Source organism: Mus caroli, chromosome 5 (assembly GCF_900094665.2).
Source record: "Mus caroli chromosome 5, CAROLI_EIJ_v1.1, whole genome shotgun sequence".
Taxonomy (NCBI): Eukaryota; Metazoa; Chordata; class Mammalia; order Rodentia; family Muridae; genus Mus; species Mus caroli.
Genome location: NC_034574.1, coordinates 66,094,883 through 66,119,594, shown reverse-complemented (window position 1 = coordinate 66,119,594; position 24,712 = coordinate 66,094,883). Strand labels below are relative to the sequence as shown.

At 44.4% G+C, this 24,712-nt stretch overlaps 1 protein-coding gene across 12 annotated transcripts in view; it reads left to right on the top strand.

Moving 5' to 3' along the window:
* The window catches only part of Fryl (FRY like transcription coactivator), a 233,474-nt gene that overhangs the window by 82,387 nt on the left and 126,375 nt on the right, over positions 1–24,712 (top strand). For 8 of the 12 annotated variants that reach the window (XM_029477619.1, XM_029477614.1, XM_029477613.1 and 5 more), the window contains exon 1: positions 6,064–6,956. The exons of the other annotated variants lie outside the window; for them this stretch is intronic. In XM_029477619.1, the coding sequence (XP_029333479.1) occupies positions 6,884–6,956 (73 nt within the window). In that variant the 5' untranslated portion in view covers positions 6,064–6,883. Of the gene's footprint in view, positions 1–6,063; positions 6,957–24,712 lie in introns of those variants that run through there. 12 annotated transcript variants of the gene reach the window in all.

Sequence of the window (24,712 nt, the reverse complement as noted above, 5' to 3'; positions counted from 1 at the left end):
TCCTCCTCCTCCTCCTCCTCCTCCTCCTCTTCTTCTTCTTCTTCTTCTTCTTCTTCTTCTTCTTCTTCTTCTTCTTCTTCTTCTTCCATTTTCTTTTTATATATCATGGAGTCTGGCCTTTTAAAGAAGCAATAGAATCCACCATCTCTGTTATTTCCAGATCTGCTAATTTTATAGGCCGGTTTCCTACCTTTTGACACATTTAATAGCCCTTAGTTAGATGTTGGATATGCAGATGCGACATTGTTGCACACTGGATTTTGCTACATGCTTAGAAAGAACAGATATATGGATGTGACTTTGTTGCACACTGGATTTTGCTATATGCTTAGAAAGAACAGATATATGGATGTGACCTTGTTGCACACTGGATTTTGCTATATGCTTAAAAAGAACAGATATATGGATGTGACATTGTTGCACACTGGATTTTGTTACATGCTTAGAAAGAACAGTTTACCTTCTGGATGGTGACCACTGTCAGGTCAGCAGGCTCCTTTGATGCTTGTTTCAGAAGGTTGTTTTAAAGTCTTTGTAATGAACAACTCAGGAGTCTTTAGAGTGATCTCTAGCAGGTTGCTGGACACAGCCCTCCTGCAGTGGGTAGAGACTAGGCTTGGCTGATCAATGGAGATGTCTGTGGTTTGTAGACTTTCAAGGGATCCAGTCTATGTACTGCAACCCTGAAACTGCCTCCGAGCAGGATGTTGAGACAATTCTTGTGTTTCTTCTTGTTTGTTTTGAGTCACCCAATTGCTTTAGTCCCCCTGTGTTTATAGACCAGTATCTGATTACCTCAGTCACAGACTTTGTAATAGTGTAAGAGTCATGTATAGAAGAGAAGTCAGTTTCCATTGTCCCATGGAGCCTGAAGCAGAAGTCTGGAATGAGTTCATGTAAACTTTGCATACTTTATTGTGTGTGTGTGTGTGTGTGCGTGCACGCGAACTTTATTTTTGGACATTTTCAGATGGATAGTAAAATTGCAAGCCCCTGCACAGCAGTGCAGTATTCTACTGTTGTTACCACTTTCCATCATTATGGTCAGTTATTCACAACTGATGAGCCAATAGTGTTGCAGTATTACTAGCCACGATTCTGCTCAGCTGTTATCTCCCTCCCTCATTCTGTTCAGTATCTAGGAAACCACTGTCCACTTGCTTGCTGTGTCTCCTTAGGCTCTTTAGAGTCCAAAAATATCTTTTTTCTTCTGTTGCTGGGGTTGAGCCCCAGACTCTGCCACCAAACTACAGAAATATTAGTTGGATGTTTTATAGATCATCTTTCATACACACACACCCCTTTATTGTTAAGCTGGGCTTTTGATTATGGGGAAGAAGGATATGGGTGAAGTGCCTTTCTTATTGTGTTCTACAAAGACCCAGGACCAATAGTATTAGTAATCACTAATTAAACCCTGAGTTTAAGTAGGACACGCCTTTAATCTTAGCACTCGGGAGACAGACGGAGGTGGATCTCTTGGGTTCATGGCCAGCCTTGTCTACAGAACAAGTTCCAGGACAGCCAAAGCTACACAGAGAAACCCTGTATTCAAGCAAATCAACCAATCACCCAACAAAAGAAAAAACCCTTGATCTTCTGGGTAAGGGGATATCTTCTGGGTTTCTCCCTAGTAAAGTCATCCTTTCCCTGGTCTTTTTTTTTTTTTTTTTTTTTTGACTAACAGTAAGTGAGTTGGCACACTCCAAGTGAAGTGATGGTAACCCAGGAAGCTCATCAGATACTCACTGCCCAGGGTTTGTCCAGGCTGACCATGTAGGCATCCCATGCTTGGCTTAGACCCAAACCCTGGAGTCCCAAAATGAAAGCAGGCGTTTTATAGGAACCAGATTATGTATATGATTTAGGTACAGTGAGCCACTCACAGTAGTTCAGGAATATCGGAGCACTCCAAGAACCCTAAGGTCTCAGATGTTGTTCAGAGGCCAGGCTTGCCAGGCAAGCCACACAGAGGGGGGCAGTCAAGCCTCCTCCTTTCTGCACAGTGGAAGATTTTCCTCTTCCTCCTATCTATTTGTTCAGCCGTTTATTTATATCAGTGCCTTAGTCATTTTGTGCTGCTATAATTAAACAGAAATGAAAGTTTATTTGTTAGCTAGGAAGTTCAAGACCAGAAGCTGCATGTGGGGTTATCCTTCTTGCTTGGTGGAGACACCCTGCAGAGTCCCAGAAGGTTCAGGGCAGAATTCAGAATCTTAGTTGAAGCTCCTCTGCCTTGAGCCAGTGCAATCTTGTAGCATTAGAATCCATTCGCATGGCCTTCTTTAAGCTTGCTTAACCTCTCAAAGAGTCTACCCCCAAATAGCATAGTCGATTAAGTTTCCACCATCCTAATACATTACAACAGGGATTCAATTTTAACACGTGTTTGGGTGAGATCAGTCAGCCCATAGTCGTTTATACTGATTTATATACAGTTATTTTATACTTTGGGTAATATCCTAAAACTCTGTCTGAAGCTTTGGGTTTGGACAGCTCCTCAAGTCAGCCCCTTTCTCCTTTGCTGAGCCTCACTCACTCTCTTGGCTTGGCTTCCACACACTCTTTCCTGCTACTGCAGGATGGTCCAGGTTTTTCTTATGCCCCAGCTCTGAAACCTAACCATTTATCCAAAGAGCACCCTGCTGCTTCTGCTTGGTGTTGTGGTGCTTTAAGACGTGGAAACATCCATTTGTAGAAAAGTTGGGCGAGACAGGTTTGGCGTGAGCACATCCAGAACCCATACGAGCTAGAGATATGGGTGGATGCCATTAACATTTGGTTATTTAATGAGGGCTCAAAGCAAAACAGGAGGCTATTTTCACAGCATTTTTTCCCTGTTGCGTTTCGTGACTGGTAATTATGTAATAGACTGGAGAGCATCGTTCCTTTAAAGCCTTTCAACCTCTTTTCTAAGCTCCAGCGAAGATGAATGTGTTCTGAAGAGGGAGGGATCTGTGGGAGAGGAGAGGCTCTAGGAGCCGGAGGCCATGTGATATTTTCAGGGAGAAGAGCTCACATTCTTTTCCCTCTTTTCCATGCATGCGAATTTGGGTGTTTTAAGAATTTTTGAGATGTTGATGAAGCTCTTCCTATGAGGACTGATCCACGGTCTTGTGTTCCTTTCCTGAAATGAGTTCGGCAATTGAGGAATTCTCTCAGAACATTGCATCCGACTGGAGAGTGTGATATTTTAAGTTAGCTCCAGCTTCCCAGAGTGTCAGGGCACACTGTGTTCAGATCCCTCCCTCCTAGACAGCAGTGCTCTCTAAGCCTTCCTGATGGTTTTACTGGTGTTGTGTTGCATGGAGGCTACCTTCTACTTTGAACTAAAGCAAAGCCTTTTGAAAGGGCAGTGATTTATGGGAATTCATTAAAAAGTAGAGGGAAACCTGCCTTCCAACACCCAGGAGGAGAACTACTGTGGTCATCAGTTGTGCCTGGTGTTTATTTACTACGGTATCTAGCTTTGGTGGGAGGACATCAACAAAGGGTGATGGTTTTAAAAATGTCCATCTCTTTTTAAAAACAGTCTTGGATACTTTCATACAGTGTGTTTTTGGTCATTTCCCATACCTCCCCCAGGCCTCCCTCATCTTCCTCCCCACCGCCTCCCCACTCTTTGTCCCCTTTCTGTTTGTCCCCTTTTTATTGTCAGTCCACAGAATTCAATTTGAGCTGCCCATTTACTTGCTGGCATGGGGCCACCTACCAGAGTGTGGTGAGCCAACCAGAGGCCACACCCTTAAGGAAAAATGGCTCTTTTCCAGAAGTCATCAACTGTCAACAGCTGCTCAGTTGGGGGTGAGGGCTTGTGAATGCCTCCCTGCTCAGTGCTGAATGTTGACTGGCTTGTTCTTCAGCAGGTCTTTTATATTGAACCAGAGTTGTGTATAGCTCATGAGTGAAGTGCCCCCTCCCTTCATGCCCAGAAGAGAATTTGCTTCTGATCCTCTTTGACAACCAGTTCTTGCTGTCTTCCCACCCCATCTTCCACATTGGTCCCTGAGCCTTGCGGGAGGGCTGTGACATAGATGAGGGAAGATGACTGGCACCTTTCTGAGAGCTGTACTAATTATATGGGTATAAAGATAGGAAATTTAGAGGGTAGTTTGATAATATGTCAACTTAACAAAGTAATAGTAGATTTTTTTTCCGGAGTTTGTGAACTTTTTAACTGTGGGTTCTTGGCCAGCTCTGCAGTACCTGTAGAGCTTTTGTTTGCTTCTGTAGAGCAGGTCTTAAATCCAGTTACGGAGTAGTTGTCCACTCCCTAACATTTGTGCCACTATGGCATCCATGGGCATATCTTGTCATACCAGTGATTATTAAAGTTGATGAGATACAAGCTGGGTAAGCTGTTGATGCTCCGAGTTCAACCTCTCTGCTTTACCAAGGCCACATCATCTAGAGTTTCTGTAGCTATCTTTATGGCAATGATAGGAAATATACATGGTTGTGTATAAGTCGGAGGATTCTGAATTTATAAAGTATGAAATAAAATCTGGCATCTCTGGTAATCTGAGTAACTTACAGTGGGCTTTAGACTATGTCTTGGTTGATGTAATTAATTAGCCATGTTAACAAGAGAGTACTCCCTTGAAGGACAGTGACAGTATCATTATTTGTGTAATTTTAAAAAAGAGTTAGTCATGGAGGGATTGAGCATTGGAGCACAGTGGGACTCTTCTGTGGCCTTCTAAAAGGATTGCTGGGTGTGTATGTGTTCTTCTCCCCACCCCTCCCACCCCCAGCTAATAATTTGGTGGTTTGGATGATAAAAGCATCAGAAGATGTAGATGTCATAGTCAAACACTATCAAGTTGCTTTTAAATCTTGGATGAGCTCAGCCCAACAGGGGTAGCGAGAACATCTAGATGTTATACACTAACTTGTTTCTGTTCTGAGCCTTGATACTTAATGGCATCTTTTGTTTGGGTTTAGGTCACCCTTTCCCATGGAATCTGTTAGCAGGTCTATTGAAGTTACTTTGGGAAACACTGTAATTAAAAACAAAATGTAAACCTACTTATGTAAAGCATGTAGTCTTTTGCAGTATGGATGTTCATTGTTAGTGTCCATGAGTGGAATATGGTAGCCTTTGGGACTATGGGATGTCATTTGTTCTCCTAACACTTGGAGGCCTTGGCTCTGCTTTGAGGAGAAACCCTGCTCTCAGCTGTGCTTTTGTTTGTTTTCTTTTTTTCAAGATGGAAGCAAATGACAGTGATGTAGCCTTGGGTTTGGTGTTGGTCAGCCTTAGCATCTCAGCATGGAATTAGGGTTCAGGGTTGGCATGGCATGTGTAGTCGGTCAGTCCAGTGTCCTGGTGTGGGGCTGGGTTCCATGTTGGTCAGCCCTGGGTCCTGGTGTGGAGCTGGGTTCCATGTTGGTCAGCCTTTGCACCTTTAGTTTGAATGCTCTTATTAGGTCTATTTGGGAATTGGAATGGTCCAGACTTGTATCAGATTTCTTGAACTATTCTAAAAACAAGATTCAAAACCAAAAGAAAACAAAACAAGCAACCCCTGCAGCTTTAAACAGCTGCCCTCTATGTTATTCCCACTGAATATCTTAATGTATGCGGTCATCCTCTTGTACATAGTGGATGGTGTTCATGCATGGAGAGATGTTACTTTAGCTTCTAATACAGTGCCTAGCAATTTGACTGAGTGATTTTATTCAGCCATGACTTTGATAATTGCACACATTCCATGCGGTACTTAAGGAATGCAATAACACAGATGGCTCACTACAAATGTATTTCTACGTATGAGGAGGGACCCCTGAACACACGTCTACTGACCTCCAAAGATGCATGCAGTCAGCCAATTGAGGTGAAAATGTTTTTCTTCGGATATTGGCATAAAATAATATTTGTTTTTGGCTGTGCAATGCCTCTGTCGTGTTTGGAAGTTCGGCATTTTACAGTGTGTTTTCATCTTAAGACCTCTTCCATAGAGAGAGGTTGTCCAGGGGTGCTTATTGACCAGTGGATATTTTGGCTGCTCACTGACATCTTGACTGTCAGGCTTTCATGGGAATTAGATATGCCATATTAAGAGTAGAAAACGCCATTTTAAAACAACCCCCTCAACTGATGGTTATCTCTGTAGAGTAAGTGGCACACATCAGGGAACAACTTTGTCCTGAGCTGAGTAGTTTCAGAGGCCAGTGGAGGTTCAGCCAGTGTTGATGACATCATTCATCTCTCATTCCATTAAGCAGCAGCGGGGTAAGCGGGCCTGTGGACTCTGCTTCATCATCAGCGTGCTGTGCAAACCACAGCCGGGTGTGGAGCAGGGTGAAGGGAATGTGCAGCTCAAATCCCCTAGGAAACTGCTACTGACTTTTCCCCTGCTTTGAAGAAGACACCAGCTATTAAAGGAAGACATTGAAAGATCACATGCTAGATTCTAATTCCTTTTTAAAAAAAAAACAATGTTCCTAAGGCCCTTTGCCCGTAAGGAAAGTTGGCATGGAAGGACAAGAGAAGCAGCAGCCTGTATCTGTATCCTGGCAGCCCAGAGGAGACGAAAGCTCCTCACCCTGGCAGCCTGAATGCAAACTGGGCAGGTCTTGTTGGCCACATGCAGGTCCGCATAGAGAAAGGTGAGGGTGTCCTTCAGGGCACTCATAATAAACTTGTGAGCTTTAATTCTGCTGGGCACCTCATCTGCATTGAGCAGCGCTTCCACTACAGCCGTGCGTCACCGCGAGACTGCACGGTAATGAAGCCAAGGCACTGTGGGCCAGAACGCTGCCGCCTGCGAGAGGCAAGGGGACAAGGGCCGGGAGCCAGAGCCACAGAATTGTTACTGCTTCTGCTGCTGCTGCTGCGGCCCCCATCGTTGCCACCACTCCTGCAGCCAGACAAGACACAATGTTGAGTCTACAGGATTCTGTGTTTTTTGAAATTAGCATAAAGTCCTTGTTAAAGTCTTGGAGCAGCAACTGTGAGTATAGATGCCTGCCTAGGGAGGGTGGAGAGGGGGGGCAATACAGAGTTGTGAATATTCTTGCCATTCTTTGCATGCCTTCTCTCCAGACCCATCCAGATCAAATCAGAGCCTCGAAAATACCAGCCCCCCCCACCCCCCAGAGCTTGCTCTCCAATGGCTATCAGTTAGATGAGCATCTCTGAGGTGCACATGTGAGGCAATTGTGATTCAGGTAGTTAATGGTTTTTTTTTCCCCCTCTGACTGAAATTTGCCAGCCCCGGGTTCACTGTTAATTGTGCTATTCCGGCAAAGTTTCTTAGAATCGATCAAACATGGGGGGGGGGCGCAGGTGACAGTCAGCTGGGATTTCTGCAAGCTTGTGGATTCCGGTGCCAGTCATTCCACAACGCTGTTAGCACCATGTATGTGTAGCAGCCCTGGCCGTCTCCAGGCATCAGATAGTTTCACTGAATGACAGTAACTTTCCCCTGCTGTCACCAAAGTTGTGCTAAGTCCCGTGTACTTGGTTTTTATGAGGGAAGAGCATTCAGGATGCTCTGTTTCCGATTCACTTAAGTCGGGAAAGCAAGTGCCATGGAGCTATGATCCTCTCCGAGAGTCCCTCCCTCAAGTAAGGACTTGGCAGAAACACTGTTTTCATTTAGTATGTTTCACTGGGTTACTTGTGCTCAGGAAAAAAAAAAATCTCAGCACACTTACGATAAAATTTATCACCTCTGACTCCTTATTTCTCTGCCAAAATAATCATCACCATCAATTTAGAAGATCAAACTAATGGATTAAGCCAGCTCCAGTCCCGTTATCGGGATTGTTTATGCAAAGAAAATTGGAGCTTAGAAGACTCGTGACTCTTCCAAGGTCATGTGGTAGCAAAGAGTTGGGGGTATAGACCCGGTTGATCTCCGCTCCCAACAGTGCAGCCTAATGAATCAAACATGAGAGATTAAGAAGTCTTTCCTGTTCAGCTCTTTATGAAAATACTTACTTAATGGAGTTTTGTTCCATAAGCAAATGATATGCAAGTCAGAATGTTGACATGGAGGGAAACTCACTGGGGACAATCGGAAGGGGTCCGTGCGGGCCAGCCGCACTGCCTTCATGTCGGCACCTCTCTGTTTTCTGATCTCTTAAGTAATTTCTTCACAAATAGATAGTTCCTTGCCAGACGGCAGGAAAGTTTTTTAAAGAGCGTAAACTCACTTAAAATATTGGGGGACCCATGATGGTTAAGTTAAATACTTTTAGTAGTTAAAAGAAAGCCAGTCCTGTAGGGTATACTTATGCAGAGACAAACGAGACCAGAGTTAGTATTCTTTCTGACTCCCCCTGCCCCACCCCCATCATTTATCTACACGGTAAGACTAGAATGAAGCCATAATCACACCCTCAAGTGGAAGAACAGTCTACTACCTCTCAGCAGCTTGCTGCGGAAAAGCCCTGTGTACTTATTTGTGGTCATTTAAATATTTCTACATGTTACTGCCTAGACCCTGTAGCCAGCCACAGCCAAATCATATCCCCTGCATCTGAGCATGAACCCAAAGCAGATGCTTGCAAAGCCTCTGGATTTAGCTGTGCTGGTGGGAGAGTGATTCGGTCTGCGGGCAACCCATTGCCCTTGAGCGTTCATAGTGCATAACTCTTGAAGATGTTTTCAGAGTTACAACGCAGTGACTTAATATTGAAAATAAGTGGCTAGTGTCAGTGTTTAGTAAGGCTCCAGCCATGCCCGTCTTAGGCCCGGGAAATGTGAGGGTGTTTTTAAATCACCGGCGTCAGCGAGTGTCAGTGCAGAGAAGAGATGAAGAACCTAGAAGCTAGGAAAGGACAGTAGCTGGCTGTCTCTTTCTAGGCATGGTCAGTACACCTTGGAATCAGCCGACATGGATTGAGTGTATGCCGTAGAATACAGAAAAGTGGGAGATGCATCTTTGCTCTCTGCGAGTGTCTCTGGGGAGAGAAGCATAATGTGAGCTTTACAGTGAGGGTTAGTTCAGGGGTGCTCTGCATACCCCGTGACTACCAGCTGATGGAACAGGGATGGAAGAAGTGGCTTTATCAGGGTGATAGGGGAGATGTGGAGGGAAGGGGCTTTCCCGTGCTTGGTTTGGAGTGCTAGAATATTCCCTTGGCTCATAGACAGTGTTGGCACCCAGGACTTTGTCTGTGAGCTAGGGGTCCTTTAGGAAGCCCCTGCACTCCCCCTTGTGAGTTTTCTTATTCTTTCCTGACTGTCTGGCATGGCTCTAGTCTTAACCCAGCACCCCCTCCAGAGGTGGGGTGGGGTTGGGGGATGGTCACCTGGGTTATCTCTGTGGTAGCCTCCATGTTCTTTTTATATCCTGTTTGTAGATTCCATTTGCTGCTAAAGGTTCTTTTTAGACAACTTTCCCTTGGTTTGCTTCCCTTCCACACTGCAGTTTCACTGTTCCCTATGGAATAAAGTTTTCCTTCTCAGCCTCTGTTCACCTCCTCTGCGTCTCTTCTCTTGGCCTCCCCACTCTGCTCTGGAAGCCTGCTGTGCCTTTCCTTCACCCTGCCTACCCACTCCCTGTCTGCTTCCCAGCGCACCCCATCCTGTCTGCTCTGCATGGAACACTTCCTCTCCACCAGCCATCCTTGGAGCCCACCCATCAGTGCTGCATCTGCTCTGTGCTTCCCTTTGAGCACCGCTGGCCATTGTCACCCCCTCCTGCCCTCCTCACTGTGTAGACTGGTTGTCTCTTTGCTTTTCTTCTTATGCCTTGTGCTTGCTTGTGCTCTGGGAAATGTCTAGGCACCTGACAGAGCAGGTGAAAATGCAGTCATTTCTGAATGAAATGAATTAACAATAGCACAAAAGATAAGAAGCAAATATATGACCTGTTTTCTCTGGTCTGATTATTAATATTACATTTTTCTGGATGCATGTACATATGAGCAAAGCTAAATGGATCCAGTAAAACACACACACACACATATGTACACATACATACACACACATACACACACATACATACACATACACACACACACTACACACACATACACACACACCCTACACACACATACACATACATACACACACATACACACACGTACACACACATACAAAACTAAAAAGGTAATGAATTTGGCATCCGGCCATAGAAAGGCTGAGTGTAGAGGTGAGGTAGGTGTAGTGCTTATATAGGAAGTTCTCAAAAAAGAATTACAAGAAAAATAGTAAACAGAAACAACTTAAAAGTTTAAAAAATTCAATATGCTACCATTTCCCCTCAGGGGAACGGGCCCTAAAGCAAATTTGTGTAAAACTATACCATAGTGATTTTTAAAAAGTAATAATCCATTGCATTCCATTTACTGAATTTCTTGGGAAGAACAGAGAAAACTTGGTTTGTTGAATAGCTTCTATAAAAAACAAGAGAAATTAAAAAAAAAACCCACCTCATTAAGTGTGTATTTCAAATGTTGTTCTCCCCACCGCACCCCACCCCACCCCACCCAAGAATAAAAGAAAAAAAAAAAAAGAAAACTCTGGAGTTTTCCTGACTTCCTGAACCCTAACCACAGTGCCCATCTTTGACAGCCATAGTTCTTATTTACAGGATGCGCCTGCCCGCCTTGTGCTGGGTTAGATGTTACTTTGGGTTCTGATCGTGGAGGCCCTCACAGGGCTAAGCTAATGCTTAGCTGGCAGAATGCTGATGCAGCCAGGCTGATATGATGAGTGGAGCCTTTGTCTTTTAACAACAATACAGCGACCTCCCTTTGGCCTAAATTCAGGGGTTTGTCTCTGTGCCAGAACTTTCAGGCATCACTCCTTTAAAAAAAAAGCCAAAGACTGTGAGTCAGAAACATTCTGTGAAGCCAGCTGCACAGTGAGGGCAAGGGTGCCATCCTTTAAAAGATTGGTGGAGTTTCCCCCCCAACCCCCCAGATTGATAAGGTCAAGCAAGCTTCTGCCTGTTCCATAATTATCTGTGGTGTTGGTCAAGGTGGCCAATGTGTGGACAGTCCCTCTTGTGAACATATTTTTAGAATTAACCTCTGCTTACATCATTTTACATAGCAGCTCGTATTTCAAAGGATTCAGTTTTTCATCACAGACCATAGAATAGATAAATCGACCCAGTTTAACCATCTTGTAAATTAGAATATGAATTAGATGTGTTGTGTTACGGGACTAAATTTGCATAGATTGCTTGGATTCGAACAATGAAATAAGTCTTAAATAGCCTTTAGTACTCAGCAGCTGGAGAGCAACCCCCTTCCCCCAGTTATACTTTCTAAATCTAAATTCGTTAAAACCACAATGCTCTTTGGTTGAAATAAAACTTTGCATGTATGGTATTTGTGTACACATGTGTGTACTCATATTATTCGCATATATATCCTTGAGCTCCCATTAAATCATGATAGTCCGATGAGGGATACTATCCTGATCCCAAAAGCAGCTCTGTCAAGATAGCATCCACATAGTGTAAAACTCTTCCTTCCATGGCGTCTGCCCACTGCTTAGTCTATTCTGAAGCTTGTGCAGTGGCACCCCAATCTAATGATAGAATATGTTCATCATTGCCCCCAAAAGGAATGGTGTTCACCAATCTGCATTCTGCACTGTGGCTATTCTGGCCACTTTGTGTAATAACATGGTACAGTGTTACATCATGTAACGGTACTTTAGTGCTTTTTACGGCCAAATAAATTCCATCGTATGAATAGCAGGAGATTTGGTCACACTGTGAACCCCTGAGATTGTGTTATTTACTGGGGAAAAACATCTGTTTCTAGTTGTGGCATGGTTCAACCCTTAGCATACACCTTTAATCCCTCTGGCTGGAATGCAGACACGCCCTTAGTATACACCTGTAATCCCAAACAATGAGGGTAAAGTTAGTTTGTAGAAGGAAGCAGCCATGTTTGAATGTGATGTCTAACTGGACAGCAGACAAGCGATGAGTCAGAGAAAGATTTGATCAGATATGATATACACAGAGAGAGAGAGAGATGAAAGGGAAGCTACATAAGGGGACAGTGCAGAGAAAGAGAGAGGGGAGAGGCAGGGTTACTGGGCCAGTTGTATAGTTGTACAGAGATGGGTTGCAGAGAGAGAACAAGCTAGACACAGGTGATCACAGAAGGAGCCAGAAGATTAGAACATATTGCCAAAGTTAGTATGAGGCCAAGCAGAGTGATTCAGGCTGAGAATGAAGCCAGATTGAATCAGTCAGCTTGCAGGGGAGTTTTGAGCCAGAACGGCTGAGTTGAACCAGCCAGAACTCAGAAAGAACAAGAAAGGGTGAGTTTATTCAGCAGCAAGTCCGAGAGGCTGAAAACATTCTCGGCCTAGATATGATTGTATGGAGGCTAGAAGCTTCCAGGATCAGGCTTAGGTTAGCAGACGGAGGCAGGAAGCCTGGGAGACAACAATTATAACGGGAGAATAAAAACACACTTTTACACAGTGAATATACCACATTTCGAATATCCATCAGTTGACAGATTTCCGATTTTCTTTTCCTCTTTCTTCCTTTAAGGTTCAGATAACCTAAGGAACATTAGGACCCCTTGTTCGGCCTCCAACCCCTCACACCTACAAGCTTTAGCTAGTTCCTTTAATTATCCAGGTCTCAATTAGGGACTTCTCTGGTCCAGTGCTCCTTGAGCAAAATTTGAAGGAAGAAACAGCCAATCGTTCATGAGAGGCACAGGTGGGAAGACGAGATACCAAGGGCAGGAGACTGGAACGATGGAGGCTGGCTTTGCTGGAGCATTGGGCTGTGGCTGAGCGCTTTGCGGGAGCGTGATCATTAGCAGAGGCCTTCATAAAGAATGAAGAGTTGAATAACAGCTCTTAGCAGATGCTTGCCTGACAGTGTAATAGAAAATGGAGACCTACGCGGCGTAGAACGAATGAGCGCCTTTTTATTTAAGACGTTTCTCATAAAACTTTGGAACAGGATATGAATGAGTCATTTTTAATATGGAGAGGCTGAGGGAGAGAACAATTCCAATCTAGTGGCCTCCGGTACTGCTCGAAGGTAAGGTTATTGATGTGATTTACACAGCCACTGCTGTGGTCGGTGCACGGGGCCTCTCGTGCCTGGACGGAAAGTGGTCGCCCCTCCACCTCCTGGAGGAAGGATTTGGGAAAAGTACGGAGGGCATCATTAGTAACATCTAAACTTAAAAGTGAGCCCCGGGCTGGCAGATGGGTCCCTGCTGACAAGTGTGGACACAAGTTCTGATCCCAGAGCCCACAGGCAAGTCAGGGAGGTGTGATAGCCGCCTATGATCCCGGCACATACGTGTACTTCCTAGGTGTGACTATGTGCACACCCCTCCCCCACAGTCCACTTTTAAAAAAATGATGTAACAGGTAGCTTCCAGTAGAATTGCTACTAAGGAGATTAGATACAGAACTCATTTAAGTCAGAGAGAAGACTTAATAAGGATTTTAGGGTATATAATTGAAACCCTGCCCCTTGAAATCACAGATAATGACAGGCAGAAGGGGGTGGGGCACCAAGGTGAATGGTTCCAACTATGGACAGTAATTAAAATGGTTAAAACCCTAAAAAAAGTCAATTCATCAAGGTTTCTAATATGAAATAAGAGAACTGTATTTGTCTTTTGTCTTACTGGTCCCTTGTTTTTCGTGCTTGGGCTATGTGCCATGACGTAGTTACTTAAGTATCCCTGGACTGCCTGGCGGGAATCATCTGTGGTATTATAGGATAGGTTTCCTAAGTAGGGAGCTTTAGAAACATAGTGATTGAAATTAGTTTTAAATGAAATCATCGTACGGAGGAGCCCTTGTTCTTCTTTAGATCAGCATAGGGCAGTGGTCCCTGACACATTCACTTATAGGAGCTTCCAGAAACTCAGGCTGCCAGGACCCCAGCTCTGGTAAGCCTGGCTTCTGATGTAAGGCTTGGCCCGCAGAGCCGAGCATCAAGTCGGGAGGCTTAGCTTTGCCAGAATGCTGAGTATGGACCTGAAATGTCTCTCAGAGGGTGGCAGAGTAATAATAAATAGCACAACAGATAGATTCTTCTTAGGGGGCTCGCCGATTTACCACAAGGATATGAGGAACGCACCAAGTGGGTGGTAATGCTACAGCTGGCTTCGGGTCACTTGCTGTCTGTCCTCTCAGCTCATGGAGAGTAAATGCTCATTTGAAGGTTGCATGGAAAAATGTGCAGCTGCTGTAGGGCCAGCACACTCATGATCTGTGCAGAGCGGAGTGCTCCCGTCCCTCTGAGGCAGCTCTGAGGCGGCATTCTGCCTCAGTCAGCAGTATGTGAAGTCTTCTAATTCCTAGTGTCTCTCCCACAGTAGCTACAATTATTCTGTTTACTCTCCGCCAATCTGATAAATATATTCACACACACACACACACACACACACACACACACACACACACACACTCCAGAGTGCTCACACACACACACACACACACACACACACACAGAGTTACATATCATTACTAGGGTGGTTGCATTGACTGTGTGGGTGGTCCTAAGTTTGGTAACTTCACCCCCACGTTTGTTATGCATTATGTTTTTCTTCACATAAGTTTTGGCCACCTGCTGCAGGTTTTTCTCCACAGCGCTGCCTTTTTCTTACTACTTTCAAATTAGATCACTGAATGCTTTAAATTGTCATATATATGTATATGTGTATATATATATATACATATACATATATATATGTATACATATATATATGTATATATATATAAAAGCATTTTTTCCAAATTTTCCCTTTCTTGTTTGTGGTATTGCTTATCTGAAGTATTGTAAGTGGCTTGTGTGGTCAGATGCAATTTTAAAGTTGTTTTCATTACGTTCTATGTGTTCGTTGGCGTGTGTAGGAATGTGCACCTCAGACAGTGGCTGCCAGGTATTGCCTCTCTCTCTCTTCCTCTCCCTGTGGGTCCCAGGAATCAGGCCTAAGGGAGTGAGCCTTCACCTGCTCAGCCCTCTTGTAAGTCCAGATGTCGTTTTTTAAAAAAATAAATAGTATGGATTTTTTTTCCTACCTTGTTAGTTCTTTCTTGCCTGGATTATACACAAAAGCTCTTAAAGCTTTGAGAAATTAATTTTAAACTTCATGTCCATTTGTACTTTAGTTTTTGAATATAGATCTGTAGGATACTTTATTGCTGTATTTTTATTATAATATAGTGCTATCAGATTTAGAAAATATTAATGTTTTGTTTTTTTCAAGTAGAGTCTATGTTCCCCTGGCTGCCCTGGAACTCACTATGTAGACCAGGGTGGCCTTGAACTCACAGATATCTCGTTTCCTCTGCCTCCCAAATACTGGAATTGAAGGTGTGAGCTACTATTATTATATATAAGAATCCCTGGCTCTGCATTTTGCATTTTACGAACATAACTTCCATGGCATGTCTGGGAAATTTGTTTCTCTAGACACTAATAGTTTCCTCCAATATCACCTAGACAGAAATGTAGAAAATTTAATTGAAATTATGCTAATATGTTAATTTGTGGGTTATTGGCACTTCTGTTAAATCATCTTATCTAAAATATGTCTTTCCTTGTGTTCGGTTCTTTTATGTGCTTTGAGAAGTCCTCGTGGTTTCCTGTATCAGCCTTATCAGTTTTATGAGTTTTTAAGAGGTGCATGGTATTTTTTACTTATTGAGAATTCCATTCATGTATATAATGCATCTTGATCCTATCCAGTCTACTGCCTCTCAGTCACCCCTGACCTTCCCCACCAACATGTCTTCCTCCCAGCCCCATGTCCCCTTCATTTTTGAAAACATAGCCCAAGTCCAGTCAGGGCTACCAGTCCCTGCAATAGCGTGACATCATCCATGGGGCACACACAACCCGCCCAAAGGTGTGACACCCCACCCCATCCCCAGCAGCCAACAGCTGTCTGCAGCTCTCTCTGAGAGCTCTGCGACCTCTCTCCCCACCCCCTCCCCAGCATGACCAGTTTGATCCTGTCCAGGGAACCATGACTGCTGTGCGTTCATGAGCGCAATGGTCACATCACACGCAGAAGGCGCCACTTCTCAGCATCCCTGCATCCGCCTGCTCCTCCTTTCTGCCTCCTCTTTCCGGGGTGTTCCCTGAGCCTCGGTACAACGTCATGTTTATGGCTGAGACTCACGGTCTCTTATCCTTTGCGCCTTGACTTGTTAGGTGGCGTTGCCATGACCACCGTTTGCTCCAGAAGAAGCTTCTCTGACCAAGACCGAGGGCGGCGAATCCCAGCCACAGCCAGGCAGGGTTAAATGATAAACTCCAACTCTTCCTCCACTTAACTTTCTATTTGTGAATGGAAGATTTTAAAAACTATCCTTATTTCTTGATAATTATAGTATAGAAAGTTCCAACTAGTTTTTAAAATATTTATAAGAATGATTCAATTCTCTCTCTCTCTCTCTCTCTCTCTCTCTCTTTCATTTTCTTAAGACAGAGTTTCTCGGTGTAGCCCTGGCTATCCTGAAACTCGCTCTGTAGACCAGGCTGGCCTTGAACTCACAGATATTGGTCTGCCTCTGCCTCCCGAGTGCTGGGATTAAAGGGTGCTCCACTGTTGCCTGGACACATTTCCCGTATTGTTGCATACTTATATTGCAGGTAGCCTCCAGAGTGGTGTAGAATAATGGAGCAGAAGTCAGCGCCTTCATTTTGTTTCTACATTTAATAGAAATCGGTTTTATGCCTCAAAACCTGTGTTGCACAGCTTTTCATCGTAATGCCCGAGCCAATTTCTTATAAAGAGAAAGGGTTTGTTATGGTTCCTAGAGCATGGCTGGATTAGCCCACTGTTTCTAGGCCTCTGTTAGCGTCACATGGTAAAGCAGAAACCTAGAAAGGAAGAGGGAGGGAGTAGTCAGAGTCCCACGGTTCCTTCCCTAGGGAGTGCTTCTGGTTCAGCCACTGTGCCACCCCTCAATCGTGCCACCCTTTGAACCAAACCCATAACACACTTAACATCTAAGCTGTAGCCTTCCGATCCCAGCCCCAGAGGTTTCTAATCTATGTCACAGTGAAAAATGTGTTCCAACATTTCCCTAAAGTCCAAGTTCATGGTCTCTTCTGAAACTGAAGGCAAAATCAACCCTCATCTCCTGCCCCCCCCCCCGCACCCCCAAATCAAACAGAAATATATATTGCTAAGTTACATGTCTGGGCAGGCACAGAATGAGCTATTTCAGAAGCCAGCAATAGGAAGAAAATGGTTAAGAGGGGCTGGCCCCAGGCAAGGCTAGATAGGCAGCAGAGCAAGCATTAAATCCCAAAGCATCTCATGGAGGACCTGGGGAATGGTTCCCAAGGGTCTGGTTTGCCCTGTCTCATGGGCCTCACTCATTGCGTAGGGCTTATCTCTTGGACAGGTTTCGCAGGTTGTCTGCAGCTTCCGGTAGTAGGTGTTGTTCTATGCCAACATCTGCGCACCCTTGCGCTATCAAGACTTGGCAGTCTGCCCTGCCGTGCGCTAGCTGAAGGGTCTTACTGCTCACTCTTTGACCCTCTCGGACCGTCCTTCGGAACCTTGGTGGAAGCTGCTTGGGTAACTCTGTAACTTTTGCATTCCAAGTGCCCGCTCAGCCACCATCATGTGGGCGGAGCCAAGTTCTGCCGTCAGTACCAGCTGTACCTGGGCCTGTTGAAACCACAGCCATAGCAGCCTTGGAACATTTTACAGGGCATTTGTGGAGGGCACCCCCTCTCCCCGGCTCTGTTCTGAAAAGCACTCTACCCAGGAAAGTCCTTGAAACAAATTTGCAGTGCTGCATTTCTAAGCTCTTGTTGGTCAGTGGCCTTGTAAACCCGTGCGGTGCCTTCGTTGGGGCTAGTGACCACACCCTGCTTAACTGGACCGTGGCATGCACTACTTTTCTGGCCAAGCTGTAAATTTCCCACGTTTACTTTGAGATCAGGGCTCACTGTGTGGCACAGACAGTGAGCTTGCAGTCCTCCTGCCTCGGCTTTTATCCCAGACCCTTTCCAAATCCACACCTTTTTCTTTTCTTGTTAATACCGCCTGAATCTGTTCAGTGCTGTTCCTACACACGTGGGTGTAGTGCCAGCCACTGGAGCATTGGCAACCCCCCAAGAGCTACGCCCCAAAGAGAATTGCCTCTCACTGCCCCAGCATCACCTGCCCAGGGCTCTCTGCTAACTGTGGGACCTCACGATCACCTCCCCCCAACCCCAACCTCCAGCATTGTCATTAAATACTGCCTTATCTCCGGGGTTTAGAATGGTTTCTGAGCCGAGCTTCCGAGGTCGGAGTCAAGAGCATTGTAACCGGAAGTCTCTAGCAGAGTAAGTAGTGGGGGTCGTCTTAGTGGGGGTCGTCTTCCTCGTCTTCCTCGAGCTTTAGTCTACAGAATCTTTCTGTGGTAGACTTCAAGTGAAAAACATGGATCACATGCCAGAGCTGTCCCAGGGCTTCTATGTTTAGAAACTGGTTTTGGTGGGAATAGTTTAGATGAGGATAAATAAACATTTTCGAAACGGCTGTTGGTAGAACAAGCGCAGGTTTTAGTTTTGCTATCTGTTATGGCTGAATGAGAAGAAAAACACTGAACTATCTACTAAGGGGAAAATGATTTCATTCACACACGATAGAAGCGGAGTATTGAGGGGTTAGAATTAATAAGCTATGGATACATGTTCTTAGCGGGGAGCGTACCAGCTTCTGAATATGGACTTTAATTAATTTTCATTAATTATTTTATTTATTTACATTCCAAACGTTCCCCCCTCCTATTCCCCCTTCCCAGAGTTGTTCTCATCATCCCTCCTCCCCTTTGCCTCTGAGAGGTTGCCTCCCCCATCCCCCTTCCCAGTGTGCCTCAAGTCTCCACAGGATTAGGCTCACCCTCTCCCACTGAGGCCAGACAAGGCAGTCCTCTCTGCTACATATGTGCCCAGGGCCACAGACCAGGCTGTGTGTGCTCTTTGGTTGGTGACGTCTCTGGGAGCTCCCAGGAATCTGGGTTAGTTGACACTGTTGGTCTTCCTATGGGGTTGCCATCCCCTTCAGCTCCTTCAATCCTTCCCCTAACTCTTCCATAGGAGTCCCTGGCCTCAGTCCAATGGTTGGCTGTATCTAAGTTGGCTACTGGTAGAGCCTCTCAGAGGACAGCCATGCTTCCTGTCTGCAAGCATAACCTAACATCAGTAATAGTGCCAGGGTTTGGCCACCCATAGGATGGGTCTGAGTTGGGCCAGTCACTGGTTATGGTTATGGTTCCTTCATCCTTCAGTCTCTCCTTTTTTTTTTTTTTAATAGAAAAAAAAGGGGCAGGGGGTTCACTATAAAGCCCTGGCTTGCCTGGAACTCACTGTGTAGACCAAGCTGGCCTCAGACTCACAGAGATACGTATCTGTCTGACTGTCTCCGTCTCTGGATGTGGGGATTAAAGCTGTGTACCATTGCTGGCTCCAAGGACTTTTTATATTATAAAGATGCCAGGTTTTTCCCCCCAAGTTAATGTGTAAGATATGTATAGCCATGGTGGTGTGACTGACAGTGAATTTGGTATGTAGGACTATGTGTGCCAGGAGATGCTAACACTCTGTCTCAAGCGTGGAAGTTTTTATGGTGGTAAAGCCAGGACTAAATCTCAGTAAACAAACCCAGAAGAGCTGGTTAAAGCTTGGGAGAGACGCTCTGTATTAGTAGCCAAAGAAACTTTCAGGAGGACGACGGACTAAAGTTGAATAAATAAATGAACAAAGGAAGAGTTACAACAAAGCCCTGGTAGCTGTTTCTCCGTCAAAGTGGTGAGCCTCTCTTTTTAGCCCTTTTCACTGTAAAAAAGGTGAAAGATCCAACCTGAAAGTCTGATGTGGTAAACGCTGTCTTAAGGGTCCCTGTGGAAGTTAGAGGAGAACGGGGTGCATAGAGATTCTGGGTTCTGGGGGAAATAAGGTTACCAATGGCAAGTTCTGAGAAACTAGGACAGGATCTCATGTCCAAAGCCTCTTCTCCCCTGTGAAATGATAGTAAATTGGAACTAGTCAGATGGGTGGTGGTGGCCATGCACGCCTTTAATCTCAGCACTAGGCAGAGGCATGTGGATCTCTGTGAGTTTGAGGCCAGCCTGGTCTACATATAGAGCGGTCCATGACAGCCAGGGCTATACAGAGAAACCCTGTCTTGAAGAACTAAGAGAGGGCTCAGTGTGTAAAAGGCCCAAGCCTGATGACCTGAGGTCATTACCTAGAACCTACAAGGTCAAAGGAGAGAACTGACTCTCATGGATTGTCCCCTGACCTCCACATAAGTGCAATGACCTGTGACACACACACACCCTCCCTCACACACACAATAAGCACACAGTGTAATAATTTTCAAAATATTCTCTTTTCGCTGGCTAGTGTCACGTAAGTTCGGAGTAGTGTCTGGGGTGTGGATGCCTCCACCCTCCCTCCCACTCAAGAGCAGCTTGGCTGGCTCTGTTTTGGTGACTGCTGACCACAGGAGCAAGCTGTTACAAAGTGCTGTAGACGGTGTTCTGGGTGTGGTGTAGACGTGTGGTTTAGATCCCGCAGGTGAAAACCATGAGCGACAATGATGGATATCACCTATTTAAGAAACTACCAAGCCACCTCCCAAGCCATTGCCATGTCTTGTATTCCTGCTAGCAGCGAGTGATGGTCATGTATCTCTCTGTTTGTCTCTCTTCCTTCTTCACCAGTGGTCTGCTTGGGAGCCCCACCACTCCAGTGGTGTGCATCCTTGGCAGTTCCCAAGCACTTAACTGGGGTGAGGGTCTTTCACACTCCATCTCTGTTTTCTCTGTACAGTGCCTGTTTTTAAGTTGGGTTGTTTTTCTTATGTTGTCATTTATGTATTTTTGCATACAAATCCGTTATTAGATTTTTTTTCCTTCCTTGGGGATAGCCTTTTCATCCTTATCATTGATTTTTGTATTGCTTAATAATTTTTCTTTCCATTCACCTGTCTTGATTTTGGTGTGTATGTAGCAAGCCCCAACTGAATTCAAGATCACCTAGGTTTTCTCCTATGTTCCAGGGGACTTACAGTTTTTGAATTTTATGTTTGGGTCTCTGTGTTCCATTTTCAGTGAGTCTTTATGGAAGTTAAAAGTTCTGTTAAACTTCTTTTGCTTTTTTTTGCCCCCTTAAACATGTGGGTGTCTAGTTGTTCCAGCCGCATTTGTTGAAAAGTCTTTCTTCTCGTTGCCTTTCCTTTGCTCCCTTGTCAAAGATCAGTTGACTGTATTTGTGTGGGTCTATTTCTGGGCTGTCTGTTCTGTCCCATTGATCTGTTTGTCTGTTCCTTTGCCAATAACACAATGCCTTGATTACTGGAGATTTATAATAAGTCCTGAAACCAGGTAGTGTCTGCCCCTGGGCTTCATTCATTCTCCTTCCATATTGTTCTGGCTCTTTCTGAGATATTCTTCTTGCTGTATAAACTTTTAGGATTACTTCATTGGTGTCCATGAAATAACCCTCTGGCCTAGGTTTGCTTTGATTATGGAAGTCGTTGAGTCATCATTCGTCTTCTTCTTTACTTCTTTTTGTTCTTTTTTTCTTTTTCCTCTTCCTCTTCCTTCTCCTCCTCTTCCCCTCCCCCCATCCTCCTCCTCCTCTTGGTTTTTTAATAATTGTTCTAAGGCCCTTTCTTTCTTAAGTGTCATCTAAACATTGCTATATGGTGTAAGCATCAGTCAGTATAATAGTAAGCAACTCTATGGTGCCATTGCATTTCTGTACCACATAAGCTTCTTATGTGTAGTGGATATATCTGAGTTATATTAGCCTATGCCTACAAAGGAGAGAGGGGGGAGGGGGAGAGGGAGAGAGAGAATATGTGTATTTGTATGCATGCACACATGTGCATGAGTGCATACATGTGTGTGTAAAGGCCAGAGGTCAATGTTAAGACGGGGCAATGGCTTGGGAGGATAGCCTTTAGGTAGTTTCTTACAACAGTGACACTCATCATTGTCATTTATGGTTTTCACCTGCAGGGACTAAACCACATGTCCACACCACACCCTGCTCACCGTTTACAGCAACAGCTTGCTCACAGTCACCAAAACGAAGCCAGCCAAGCTGCTCTTGAATGGGAGGGCGGGTGGAGGCACCCACACTGGGCATCCACATCTACTCTGCACTTACATGACAGAGGTCAGATGTCTTCCTTAATTACCTCCCAGCTTATTTTTATGAAAGATTCTCTTGCTGAACCTGGAAATGACTGGTTTCAGTGAGGCTGGCTGGCAGTGAGCTGCTAGGCATCCACCCGTCTCTAACGCATCCCCTGCCACAGTCCTGGCATCACAGGTCCATGCTATCACATGGGTGAAGCATGCTTTTACATGCATGCTGGGGACTGAAGTCTGGTCCCCATGTTAGAGCAACAAGTGTTTTGCCTATTGAGCCATGCATGCAAATTCCCCTGAAGTCCATTGTTCTAATGAGCCCAGAGACACACCGGGTCCAGGGTTATGTCTCTTCCTACTTATCATTTGCCTCTGACTGAATTTGAATTTATCACGGGACAGGTGTTTTATTAATAGGACAGCTGCTTTATTGTATGTAATATATCAGCACCGTGCTATAGAGAGTAAACTATATAAAAAGATACCAGTAATTTAACATTTTATGTGGAGCTTAAGTGAAAACAGAAATGCCGAACGAAATGAAAACTATTCAGTTGTTGCTTCATCCTAACATAGCCAGCTATTCATGGTCAGTGGGGTTATAGCTAAAGAGTGTTTAATGTGACTTTGGACTTTTCTGTTTGAAATTCAACGCCTGGACCATGTTGTAAGACTTACACTCTAACCTTTATTTTATTCCTTCACTCTGCTCTTCTAGAGGATATGAGTTCAATTCCCACCACCCACATTGGGTGGCTCCCAACCACCTGCAACTCCAGCTCCAGAGAATCCTGCACCCTCTTAGGGGCTCCGTGGGCACTGTACTCACAGGCACACACACACTCACACACAGAGACATACACAGACATGATTAAAGCTTTAAATACTAGGAAAACACAATCCTCCTATTTGACTTTATAAAATATTTAATTCAAGCGGTCAAGTGTCACTGAGCATCTTGGTTAGGGTTTCTGTTGGTGTGAGAAAACACCATGACCAAAAAGCCTCATCAGGGTAGGTAAACGGTTCAAGTTCACTGACACTTCCAGTTAACTGTCCCTCTCTGGGAGAAGTCAGGGTAGAAAGCCAAGCCCAGCAGGGGGCTGGGGGCCAGAGAGGGATGGAGAAGCCAAGAGGAGCTCAGCTTACTGGCTTGCTCCCCGCGGCTTGCTCAGCCTGGTTCTCCTAGCCCTTTGACAGATGACAAATGTTGTCCAGTTCTTACTTATTATCAGAAACCTGGTAAAAGTGAGTATTTTTTGTGCTGATTGGGCTCTTTATCTATCTATCTATCTATCTATCTATCTATCTATTTATCTATCTATCTATCTATCTATCTATCTATCTATTTATTCTCTCTCCATCCTTGTTGTTTATCCTCTGTTTTCTTTGGGAAGGTATTGGTAGTTTTCTAATTAATTTCATTTGTGGTTTGGGTTGGCTTTGAAAGTGCTCCGTTCTCTGTTTAACATGCTCCAAGCACTCTTCTGAGTTTGAGTTTAGTTTCCTGTATCTGTTCTTCTTGTTGTTGTCTTAAATCTGATATTGTGGTTTGTACGTTTTGCTCATGCCATTTGGTATTTCTGAATCATATCATTTCAGTTGCTCGTGCTGTTAACAGGGCTATATATATATAAAAAATAAGTTCTCTTCTAACTCTCTGTTACTGGGATGTTTGATAGCCTGAACTTTCAGCAGGAAGGTGCTTTTTTCCCTTCCATTTTTGTAGTAATAAGTACAACAGAATAATAAATAATAAGTAAAAGATAAATTGAAATACTGTCTGAACTTATTTAATCATAAACAGTTGGTGTTGGTGAACGTTTGAGGTTTTAAGTTAGAAATGAAGTTTTCCCTGGAACCTTGACTTCCTTGACAAATGTCTTTCACTGTGCAGTCATGAAACCTTAGAGCCGTGGTCCACACCCTTCCTAACACTGTGACCCTTTAATACACTTCCTCGTGCTGTGCTGACCCCAAACAGTAAAGTTATTTTTTTTATTGTTACTTCACAACTGTAATTTCAATGTTATGAACCGTTATGCAAATCTTTTTTTTTTTTTTTTTTTTGCAGCTAGAGGTTTGCCAAAGGGCTTGGGACCCACAGGTTAAGAACCTCTGCCTTGGCACATTTATTCATGATGGCTTTCAGCGAGGGCAGAGGGCAGCAAGGGCGAGCCATTTGAGATGAGCTGTGTCTTTTTGGCTCATAAGGGGCCAAAACTAATTTTTAAAAATTTAAGATCTCTGACTTGGTCCACAGTGACGCTGGTTAATAGATTCTCCTCTCAATAATACACAATGTTGGGTCGTGACACATCGGAGACAAGCAGGCCATTGTTTGAGATAATGTGTGCTGTGTTCCAAGGACTGTGAATTTTTTGCCTCGGATTATGTTTATGATACAATTTTAATTCTAGAATACAAAACGCATTTTAACTCGGTGCTCACAAAAGGTACTTGTTAGGTTTGATATTAGCAGTTTGTAATAATCTTTGGATTATTGTTGCAAATGTGTGTATATTTACATACTGTGTTTTACAGAGTAGGCATTTTAAGGTTTGAGACACCCTCCCCACCTCCACCACCACCATGTGGCCTAGGCTGACTTAGCAATAACTTTCTCAC